An 11,938-nucleotide genomic window follows, 5' to 3' on the forward strand; every position below is an offset into this window, starting at 1 on the left:
GAGCGCGAGCGGCAGGCAGAGGGAGAAGCAGACTGCCCACTGAACAAGAGCCCCATGGGGGAGTCAATCGCAGGACTCTGGGATCCTGACCTCAGCCTAAGGCAGAAGCTTAACCGACTGAGCCACCCAGGGTCCCCTGGTTTTGATTTTTATCATCTGCCAGACTACTAGAATTCAACGACCCAGGAAGACAAGCAAAGCCCCAACCCATTATAAAGCGCTCTCAAATCCTGTGATTCTTGCCCTCGTCTATCCATCTCTCGCGAGATTTGGAAACCGGAAGTGAATTCTATTTCAGGCGTCTTTTCGAGGGGTGCGCTCAGTCAGTGTTGGCGGGAGCTGAGCGATCGGTCCGTGCCTTGCTGTCCGCCCTGGGCTGGCTCTGGTGTAGGGGCTTGCGGGCAGCGCTCGCCGCCTCGAGCCGGCAGGATGCGGGTGGCTGTGGCCGGCTGCTGCCACGGCGAGCTGGACAAGATCTATGAGACGCTTGCGCTGGCGGAGAGGCGCGGCCCCGGGCCGATAGATCTTCTGCTGTGTTGCGGCGACTTCCAGGCGGTGCGCAACGAGGCCGACTTGCGTTGCATGGCCGTCCCGCCCAAGTACCGCCACATGCAGACCTTCTACAGGTGAGCGGCGCGGCCCGGGCCCTGGACCCGGCGGTGCGAGGTGTGACTATCCAGCAGTGAGTGGGAGAGAACCCGGACTGGATTCGAATTCCCCCCCCGGCCCCCCCTCCACTGACTAACTGTCTTACTTAGTTACCTTCTTTGTTCACGCTGTGTCTAGGAAAGGTTGCTTAGTAAATGTCACTTTTCTCATTTCCTTTCACCTGTCTTGTCTGTTTTCGGAAATCGAAGCCTGAGGGAAAGACCTGCAGGAAGAAGCTGACAGGTTAATCTACCTTGTACTTGATAGGACTCTGGGACTGCTTTATTTACTGATCCAGGAGTTTTTATTGGACGCCTGCTTAGTGCTCGTCCGCGTTCTAGAAGCTAAGGTTAAGAACTGACAAAGTTCTTAACCTCATTGAACGCACTCTGGCTTTGAACCCAAGGTGTCAGCCCCTTCATTCTTAAGGACAAGTATAGGCAATTCGTTTAGAGTTTTTTATAGTGCGCTCAGATTTTTCCTTTGGATCTTATTTTGCTTTTCTGCTGTGCCCAATTTTATAGGCATGAGTTACTGCTTTTCTCTATGTCTGATTTCTGCTATGCCAACTGACAACTTTACCCTTATGTTCTAGGTATTACTCTGGAGAGAAAAAGGCCCCAGTTCTCACAGTCTTCATTGGGGGAAACCATGAAGCCTCAAATCATTTGCAAGAGTTACCCTATGGTGGCTGGGTGGCGCCAAACATTTATTATTTAGGTATGTGTTCGTGAGTAATGTTTTGATTTGTTTGGAATGGAAGAGCCTGTCAGGATTTGTATAATAGTTGGGCAGCATCTTGAGATGTATAGTTTTTTGGGGAATGCCTCTTAATTTAAATAGTTAATTATGAAAATTTAATTAAAACAGTTAATTTAAGTAGGTAATCATGAAAATATGTCCATGCTTCATCTAGTGTTTTAAGCAATATAGATAATGTAGTGATAATAAATATAATTGTAAAGGCCTTTTACACTATTTGCAATCCCTTTATTTTTCTTACTCTATTAAATTAAGAAAACTTAAACTTATTATAATGGAAATTGTTAGACATACACAAAAATACAGAATAGTATAATGAGTCTCTGTACCTATTAACCAGCTTCAACAACTATTATCATTCTGCCATCCTTATTTCAACCCCACTCCCCTCCAGACTTGTTTGTGGGAAGAAGTGACTGGAGTATTGTAAAACAAATCCCAGCCATCAGATTATTTCACCTGTGAATACTTCAGTACATATTTTTAAGAGATAAGGATTTTTAAAAATATCACAGCTACAGTACCATTATTATACTTAACTAAAGTAGCAGTAATTCCCATTATCTGTTGCCTAGTTCATGTTCAGATTTCTGTGATTATCACAAAGAGGTTGGTTTTACAATTGGCTTGTTCAAATAGACTCCAAACCAGGTCCACACATTTCATTTGACTGTCATGATTCTAAAGCCTCTTAGGCTGTAACGGTCCCTTTTTCTCCCCCACCCCATGTTGTTTATTTGTTGAAGAAAATGAGAAATTTGTCTTATAGAATTTCCTGCTTTCTGGATTTAGCTGATTGGAATTTCTTATGTTGTTTAACATGTTCCTTTTATCCTCTGCATTACTTGTAATCTGTGTTTAGATTCACAGCCTGATTAGATTCAGGTTCAATTCTAGTCCTGTTAGACTATACAGGCCTTTCTTCTCTTTATTTAAATGTCTATAGTGGGGCGCCGGGGTGGCTCACTCAGTTGAGCATACAACTCTGGATTTCGGCTCAGGCCATGATCTCAGCGTTGTGAGATAGAGCCCCACGTTGGTCTCCTTGCTCAGCGTGGAGTCTGCTTGAGAGATTCTCTCTCTCCCTCTGCACCTCCCCTAGCTCGTGCTTTCTTTCCCTCAAATAAATAAAATCTTTATAGCTCTAATGATGACATCATAATTTAAGAAATGTAATTTCTCTACTTCGTTACTGGTTGATCTTTTGACAGCTGCAATATTGTGAGAAGGTGTTTGAAGATGGTCAGTCAGAAATGAAATACAGAAACTGCAGGTTCTTTATATCTGTTGACTTTCAGATTTATAACCTATAAATCCATCATAGGACATTTTTCCTTATTCCCCCCCCAACCCACTGTAAAATTCGATTAGGTACCAAATTATGTCTGTTTCTCCCTTAACACACCTAATCTCATTTGTTCCTTCCCTTCTGCTTAGTCTCTTGCCTCTCTGCTTCTAGGCCTCTCCTCCCTAGTCTGCCTTATATATTGTTGGCATATCACTATGTAAGAGAGTAACTTCATCATGACATTTAATTTTCAAATAATTTTAGGACTGCATGGAGTTCTAGGCCTTTAAACTATTCATTTAGTTAGTAAAGAGATTGCTTCTGCCTATGGTAATTTTATTTAACTGTGTGCTTTTTCAGGTTTGGCTGGTGTAGTAAAATACCGAGGCATAAGGATTGGTGGCATCTCTGGTATCTTTAAATCTCATGACTATCGAAAAGGTATTATTCTGAGAATTGTTTTTAAACTTTAGAACTTGCATGCTTCAGAGTAACTTAAGCATAATATATAGTTTGACTTTTTCATTGGATTTTTTCTCTGAACTATTATTACTTTTTTTAATGAAATATTTTATACATAGGAAAATGTTGAGAACATTAGAACATACTATTTATGTATCTACCATCTAGTTTTATCACGTCTTTGTATTTTGTAACTTTTAGTTAGGATTTTAAAGAAATGAAACAGTATAGATACTGTCAAAGCTCACTGTTTATCTGTCCTCAGTCCCATTCTTCTCCTTTTATCCTTCCCTTTCCTCACCAGGCAGTCATTCTTCTGAATTTGGTATTTGTCATTAGCTTGATTACGTCATTACGAGTTGTGTAACAGCTTTAAACAGTGTATGATATAGCATGTTTTAAACTTCATGTGAATGTATCATTTTGCATGTATCTTCCTGCAGCTTGCTTCATTGTTTACTATTTAGTTTTTGGAATCCATGTTGATATATCTCACTCTATTCATTATAATTTGTGAGTAGTATTCCATTGTAGAAGTATACCACACTGTACTTATTCATTCCACTGTATCTGAAAAGATTATACCTTGGTTTTCAAGTTAAAGGAATAACTTGGGTTCACACTGATTTCAAATTTTTATGAGTTGGCAGCTAAAACTTATATCCTCAATGTAACTGTTAAATCACAAGTCTGTTCCCTGCTGTGCTGTTCCCCATGATTCTAAACTATTGGCACAGGAGTACAAAAATAGGCCGTCTCCTTCATGGCAAGTGTGGGTGCAAACTGTCCTCCCACTCTTTGGAGGACAGCTGGTAGTCTGTGGAAATTATAAAACCCAGGAGTTCTATTTCCAGGAATGTAATTTACAGATATATTCCGTAAGTGCAAAATGATGTGTACACATTTTTTTATTTCAGCCTTGTTTGTAATGACAAAAGGTAGGAACTAATTAACTGTATCATGATAATACAATGTAGTGCTATGAAGCTATTTTTTTTTTAAAAAGGAAAATAAGCAGCTCTATGTGTGACATATACAAAGAACGCCAAGATAAGTGCAAAAAACAAGGCACAGGACATGTATAAACTATACTGCCATTTGTGTAAAAAAAAGGAAGGATAAAGAAGTTTGTGTATTATTATATGCGTAGTTGATATCCCTGGAATAAAATACTAAAACCTGATTAACACTGGTTGCCTCTAGGTAGTGTTACTGGTGGCTGGGGGACAGGAATAGGAGGATCCCTGCCTCCCATTGTTTTAGCAGCTTTGTAGAGGTAAAATTTACATATCTTTGGAAGTATACAATTCAATGAGTTTTAGTGACTTTATAGGGTTATGCAACCATCCAGATTTAGAACATTTCTATCATTCCTAAAAGTTTTGTAGTTAATCCCTGCTCCCACCCCAGCCCTAGGCATCACTGGTCTACTCTCTGGAGGAACTCTTCTCATTCCATTCTGATGGTATCTTTTAAATTTTTAAACTATGAATAACCAACATATTCCGTATTAAATATAATTTAATTTAAAAAATCATAAGCCCCTCAGTTATTTAGATTTATAGTTAGTGATCACTTATTAGTAGAAAATACCAGCACTTTAAGAGCAGTGTCTTCGTAAAATTTTTAAGAACCAAAAGCATTAATGACAGACCTCAGTTTTGAAGTGTATGTATATATTTGTATTTGCGCTATTTAAGGGAGTTGAATATAGCTTATTTCTCTTCTTTAATTTAAGGTCATTTTGAGTGCCCCCCTTATAATCCAGCTACAATAAGGAGTATATATCATGTGAGAAATATTGAAGTCTATAAATTAAAACAGGTATGTAAAAAGTACATTATAGCAGACTTGAAAAAATGTTAAAGCAATTCTGTACCAAAGTGTATTTTGATCATTTTGGTATACAACTTCCAAGAAGACTTAATTCAGTATTTCTAAAATTTGGATCTTGAGTTGTTTTTAGGAGTTTCACAGATGAACATTTTTTAATTCTAATGTTATGAATTTATTTTAGGGAGTCATAATAAAATAGAACATTTAATCCATGACTTCAGATATTACTACTTAGGATAAGGCTAAAGAATATCTCTTGGCATAAAGTGATACTTTAAAGAAAATATTAAAATATTTTAACTAATGGTATTAAATAGGAAATAAATAGTGGTAAAAATGTTAGAAAAAAATGGTAAAATTGTGAAAGTGGCTTTGGAACACTTGGCTTAACTGGAGAGTAGGTGAAACTAGGTTTTTGTTTGAGAACACATTAAATGCCTGACACTGGGCTAAGCAGTTTTCACACATGATATTTCATATAATTGCCACACAATTCTGTGAAGTAGGTGTTACTCTGACTTTGTCACATTAAGGATGCGAGGTCAAGGCTCAGATAGGTAAGTAGCCTTCCCCGGGATTTCCCAAGGAGTTAAGGGGTGGAGCCTGCCTGATGCTCTCAGGCCCTTCCCACCATACCCTACGGTCTCTGCAGGAGCAAGAGGATGCTTTGCGGGCATTTCTTTAATACCCTACTCATAACAGTTCCCTACCTTGAATGCTTTTTCCCTTTTCCCCATTTCAGTCCTACCAGTCTTTGAAGAACCAGCTTAGATACCAGTGTTCTAGTTTTTTGTTTGGTTTGGTTTTTTAAGTAGGCTCCATGCCCAGTGTGGGGCCCAATGTAAGGCTTGAACTCATGACCCCGAGATCAAGACCTGAGCTGAGATTAAGGGTCAGACGCTTAACCAGCTGAGCCACCCAGGTGCCCTACCAGTGCTCTGTTTTAAAGCCATCAGCCTATTCTGAAATTTCATTGCACTTACTGCCTGAATCAGTTATTCAGTGATAAGTCATATCTGTCATATCTTGCATCATCTTGAACCACTTAAGTTATTTTAATTTAGTTTTCCAGGTGTTTGTTGCAAATTACTTGAAGGTGCTGGGGATCAGTAAAGTATGGAGTGTATTTTGTGGCCTCCCCATGAAGACACCAGCCACCTTAAATACCTCTACTATAATTTATGTAGTAAACACAGTTTTTTAGGTGTATGCTATATGAGTCCATTAGGGGAAAAAAAAGGAATATATACCTTTGGGTTTTACTGTATTATTTACATTATAGATCTCATGAAATCTGGTGTCTCTGTATCTTAAAACAGTTTATTCACTAGAAGGAAAAGAATGACAGTTACTATATATTTTAGAGGCCCTCTACCAAAGACCATAGCTGGCTGACAGTCTGATCACAGTGTATCTGTATGGCCCTGCCTTGCCATGGAAAATAGGGGTGATTTGTGAGGAGAGGGAAAGCGGTTTCTCCTGGCTTAGATGAGTGAGCTTAGTATTTCTTAGTGTTTCTGTGACCTTCTTAAATGAAGTTTCCTTAGAATGAATTACAGAGAAATCTAAAGCTCTAAGTGGGCAAACGGTTGTGCGGTAGTGGAGAGAAAGCCGGGGATTGCTTTTGATCTTCTTTTTTTTTTTAAGTTTTCTTTCTTTTTCTGTTAAAGCTGAAGCAGCCTATGGACATATTCTTATCTCACGATTGGCCAAGAAAGATCTATCATTATGGAAATAAGCAGCAGCTTCTTAAGACAAAATCTTTTTTCCGACAAGAAGTGGAAAATAACACCTTGGGAAGTCCTGCTGCCTCAGAGCTCTTAGAGCACTTCAAGCCCACGTACTGGTTTTCCGCACACCTTCACGTGAAGTTTGCAGCCTTGATGCAGCATCAGGTAGAAACCAAAAATACTTATTCTTTCATTTAACAAACACTTACCAGATATGTGTGGCCTAAGGCACTGTGGGCACAGTTGTAAATTGAGAGAAAGAGATCAAAGATAACTTTGCTCTTGCGAGTGACTCCGTATCCTTGGGGGGAAGAGACACGCCGGTGATTATAAAATAGTGTAATAAATTGGTGATGAAAAGTGCCGGGATACCGTGGGAACACCTCCGCCATACTGCACTGAGATGGGGATGCGGACAGGAGATGAAGAGATGGAGAAGGTTTTCCAGAGGAATCGACTGTGCCAGGAAGCAGTAGAATCTAGGTAACACCATCCGGGTAGAGCGATCAGTGTGTGCAAAGGCTGGTGGCCTGAATGCCTGGCGCTGATGCTCACTGGGGGACTGCAGCAGTCCCTATGGCTGAGGCAGAGGGAGAGATGAGGCTGGAACGAGATCATAGCTGCCTTCTGGGCCGTGCTCTGGAGTTTGGGTTTTAACCAGAAGGTAAGGGGGAAAGTTGAGGAGTGATGAAACCAGATTTTCATTTCAGAAAGGTTAGTTTGGTAGCAGTTTTGTGTATGGATTGTAGTAAGTAAAATGGGAGGCATAAAAAGACAAGGTTCTAACCTGCGGTGGAGAGGGAACACAGAGAACGCAGGTTCCAGAGAGATTTTGGAAGCAGAATCATCAGGATTTGGTGACAGAGAGGGATTCCCAGAGTTTTCCTTGGGGAAACTGCTTGGATGATAGTGCTCGATGGAAGGTAGAGAATAAATTTATACTTACAATTAGGCTTTTATGGAAATGGCGTGGCTCTCCCTTTCCCCTCCCATTCTCACCAAGCTCTGACTTGCCCCATAAAGTATTCCGTAGAGAAACCATTTAGAAAATGCTGGGTTAACAAGGTTAGAGATTTCTTCTCAAAGGCTTCTATAAAATTTCTGAGAGTCTTTAATGTGTTAATGGGCACTGCCTTTCTCCAAGAGTGGAGTGTGGTGTGCAGTGCTTCCTGAACTTGACCCAACACTTTTCCATGGTGGGGGTACACTTTAATGATGTTCCTCAAATACAGTTTGGAAAGTTCTGTTTGAAAATACTCCTGTAGGCCCTTGCTGTTGTGGGCTTATCCTCACTCCCCAGTTTCACTGGGAGGCGGAGGCAAGGTTACTCCTTTTATTTTCCTTTGGGCCACTGCCAAAGTGATTATTCTCTTTTAATGTCCAAGTCATTGGTTTATATCAGTCACCTTTTCTACATCTGTGTTACTCTCTTCTGTCTCCTAGGGCTCATGACACTCCTGGATTTTTGTTGAAGCATCAGATTTGGTACTTTCCTCCCCGTCCATCTTCTGTTGTCAACCTCAGGGACTTAAATCTCTGAATTAATATGTTTGATCCCTTTTTCTTAGCTCCTCAACCTCCTCTGACTTTGCCAGTGTTCTGTTTCAGCCCCTTTTTCCAACACCAAAAGTCACCTTTCCTCAGAACTGCCCTGCTGCCATCATCTGCCTGTAATCTGTGTGCCTTGCACCTTTCTTAGTCCCTCACCACCAGTGAACTGAAACCTGGCCCACAGCAGGATGGCCCATAGCCTGCTTCCTTGTCTGTTTTCCTCCATGTGCCTTACTGTTCTCCCTGAGTCACTTTTTTACTGCATCCAGTATGATCTTCGTGTTTGTGACCCACCACCTCCTACCCATGTTTCTTTCTGCCAATGCATTTTTTTTAAATAGTTTCATTGGAGTATAATTTACATAACATAAAATTCACCTATTTAAATGTACAGTTCAGTGAGTTTTAGTATATTTCCAGAGTTCCAGATGTTTCCAGAGCAAATATCACATAGCCCGGTTTTAGAACATTTCCAACACCCCAAAAGATCTTTTGTGTCTATTTGCTGTGAGTCCATGTTCTCACCCTCAGCCCCAGGCACCCACTGATCTGCTTTGTGTCTCTCTGGATTTGCCTTTTCTGAACACATATATAAGTGGGATCAAAAATCTGTAGTCTTTGGCTTGTGGTTTCTTTCCTTTGCTTGTTTTTGAGGTTCATTCATTCAGCAGGTTTAGTATTTCTTTCATTTTTATTGTTGAACAATCTTTCATTCTGTGAATGTATCATGCCTACTTTTGGTGTTGTATCTAAGAGATCTTTACCCAACCCAAGGTTATAAAGATTTTTCCGTATAATTTCTTCTAAAAGTTGTTTAGTTTTAGCTCTGCCAGATTACTTTTAAGCTCTTTTGTGTTATGTGCTTTAACAGTATCAATATTATCATCAGCATTTGTGTCTGCTTTGACTTTTGTTAGGAAGTTGAAGCTCAGAGAGTTTAAGTGCCTTGCCTGTCATTTACACAAGTGGTTATAGAACTAACTTACTTTGGAACAGTGACAGTTGTTGCTTTGACACACGACTTAGGGGTATGTTTAATAAAGATTGTTTCCATCCTCTTTTGTGTATGAATTACATGTGATATTTTAACATTTTTTCTTAAATCATGGTTCATATTTCTAGGCCAAGGATAAAGGACAGACAGCCAAAGCAACCAAATTTTTAGCCTTGGACAAATGCTTACCACATAGAGACTTTCTTCAGGTAAAATGAAAATGAAATAACTTAGTGATATAGTTTTGCTCTTCCAATGATTAGAAAAATATTAATTTTCCCTTTAGAATTTATTTATGCTCTATAATTTATGTATTCTGAGAATTCTTTGGGAACACTTATGTTACGTGTTTGTTAGCTATTAAATTGAAATTCTTAGAATATTGAAAATAGAAATGCATTCTTAAAATTACTGATTTCTTTTCTATAGGTAATAGAAATAGAACATGACCCCAGTGCTCCTGAGTACTTAGAGTATGATATTGAATGGCTCACTGTTCTCAGGGCTACTGATGATCTTATTAACGTGACTGAGCGCCTCTGGAATATGCCTGAAAATAATGGCCTGCATACAAGGTAAGTCTGACCTTATTTAGGGTTTGCTCTCTCTGTTGCATACCCAATTTTTGTCCCCTCCACCTTTTTCTTTTCTTTTCTTTTTTTAATCAAGGGAATTATTGTTAAATGAGTGTCAGAGTAATTCAGGGTTTACTGACTGGTATGGAAAACTACAAATTTTCCATCAAGGGATATAAAATTGGATGATGGGAATACCAACCCAGATAAGTATATAAATGAATAAGCATGTGTAAAACTAACTATAATAGAGTGGAGATTTGGTTAACAGATTAAAGTAATTTGTACTTGTTTTAGAGTGTGAGTTAAGTTTTTTCTAAGAATTGTTTTTATTTCAAAATGGGCCTTTGGCAAATTAACTATAATTTTGTTAGATGGAATTTTTATATATGGTTTATATTTTATCCTTGCACATGAAGTCCATAGTTAGATTTCATCTTTTATTGTCTGAGGCTGATAAAATGTAAAAAGCTATTGTTTTGGACTTTTGTAGGTGGGATTATAGTGCAACAGAAGAAGCTATGAACAAAGTATTGGAAATACTGAATCATGACCTCAAAGTTCCATGTAACTTTAGCATAACAGCTGCTTGTTATGACCCTAGCAGGCCACAGACACAAATGCAGTTGGTTCATAGGATCAATCCCCAAACTACTGAGTTTTGTGCCCAACTTGGCATCACTGACATGAATGTCAGGCTTCAGAAGGCCAAGGAAGAACATCACTTGTGTGGTGAATTTGAAGAGCAGGATGACATGGAGAGTAATGACTCTGGAGAAGACCGTAGTGAATATAACACAGATACATCTGCCCTGTCCTCTATTAATCCAGATGAAATAATGTTAGATGAAGAAGAGGAAGATGAAGATAGTATTGTAAGTACGCATAGTGACATGAATACACCATCTGTAGAACCTTCTGATCAAGCTTCTGACTTCTCTGCAAGCTTCTCTGATGTCAGGATCTTGCCGGGTTCCATGGTTGTATCTTCTGATGATACATTGGGTTCCCCAGATGGCAGAGAGGGGAAACTTGGTGAGGCTCCGGAGTCAGAGGATGGAAACGACTTAGAGTTGCCATTGAAGAGGCTGAGTGATGAACATGAACCTGAACAAAGAAAGAAAATTAAGAGGAGGAATCAAGCCATCTATGCTGCTGTGGATGATGATGATGCAGCATAAGACAATTTACTTTCTTAGTGTTATATGTAGATATGTGATTTTTGAGACCATATTTTTAGACTTGGATTTTTGACTCAAGATTTAACTTTGTAATAATGAAGTTACTTCAGAGAATTTTAGTTAGGTATTGACTTTGTCTTTAGTCCTTTGTATATTTCAGATAAAAATATTAAAATTTCATATATTTACTTGATTGAGTACCTTTTTTTTGAAGATGTATATTGTTCACTTTCATTTTTTCCAGCAAGCACTTACTGAATACCTACTTTGTACCAGGAACTCTTCTGTAAAATGGCACTAGAAAGACGAGTAGGACAGGGATTTTTACCTTCAAGGAGTTACTACCACTGTGAATATTTTGGTGTATAAAATATGGCATATTTATATTTTGTTTTGCAAAGTCATTACTACATGTGTAATTTTGTATGCTTTCTTTTTATTTGTTATAAATATTTTCCCTGGTGTGCTCTTAATGTCTGTGAAATATAATTGAAATTGAAGATGGTAGATACGGTTTCAGGAAATAAATTCCTTTAAATACTAAACATTGGTAAACATAAAATTTTACACTTAATTGCTGAGATTCATACAACCTTGTAGACTTTGGCGTATTTTAGCTTTAGCTTTAATTTTAAAGTAGCTATAGTAACTGTGTACAGGTCATTTTGGACACAGTTCAGCTTAATATTAATTACTAGTAGGGATTGAGTTGCACAAAAGCTGCCCCTTTGCTGTTATGGATTGCTAGTAGTAGAATATTTTTAAAGATCTGCATGGAAAAACTATACTTCCATCCTGTCTCTGGTTAAAATGCCTGGGCCACCTGAGGAGATGGTTGCCCTGTGCTTGGAGCAGTAGCCGTGAATTCAGAGTGTTCTAGGATGTCATCATCCCATAGTAGTCCACATCCA

The 11,938-nt window shown here is 38.9% G+C and overlaps 1 protein-coding gene across 1 annotated transcript; it reads left to right on the top strand.

Moving 5' to 3' along the window:
- The first annotated feature begins 288 nt into the window (after nt 1-288).
- On the top strand, nt 289-11,572 carry DBR1 (debranching RNA lariats 1). Its single transcript, XM_036080939.2, has 8 exons — nt 289-626; nt 1,244-1,368; nt 3,059-3,139; nt 4,899-4,984; nt 6,667-6,891; nt 9,400-9,480; nt 9,701-9,846; nt 10,340-11,572. The coding sequence occupies exons 1-8, from the start codon at nt 430-432 to the stop codon at nt 11,025-11,027; spliced, it is 1,629 nt and encodes a 542-aa protein (XP_035936832.1). The 5' UTR covers nt 289-429; the 3' UTR covers nt 11,028-11,572.
- The last annotated feature ends 366 nt before the right edge of the window (nt 11,573-11,938 follow it).

This window comes from Halichoerus grypus, chromosome 1 (genome assembly GCF_964656455.1).
Source record: "Halichoerus grypus chromosome 1, mHalGry1.hap1.1, whole genome shotgun sequence".
NCBI lineage: Eukaryota > Metazoa > Chordata > Mammalia > Carnivora > Phocidae > Halichoerus > Halichoerus grypus.

Coding starts and splice junctions, on each gene's coding strand:
- DBR1 (XM_036080939.2), top strand. CDS start 430: ATGCGGGTGGCTGTGGCCGGCTGCTGCCACGGCGAGCTGGACAAGATC. Junction 627..1,243: donor CACATGCAGACCTTCTACAG/GTGAGCGGCGCG, acceptor CTTATGTTCTAG/GTATTACTCTGGAGAGAAAA. Junction 3,140..4,898: donor ATCTCATGACTATCGAAAAG/GTATTATTCTGA, acceptor CTTTAATTTAAG/GTCATTTTGAGTGCCCCCCT.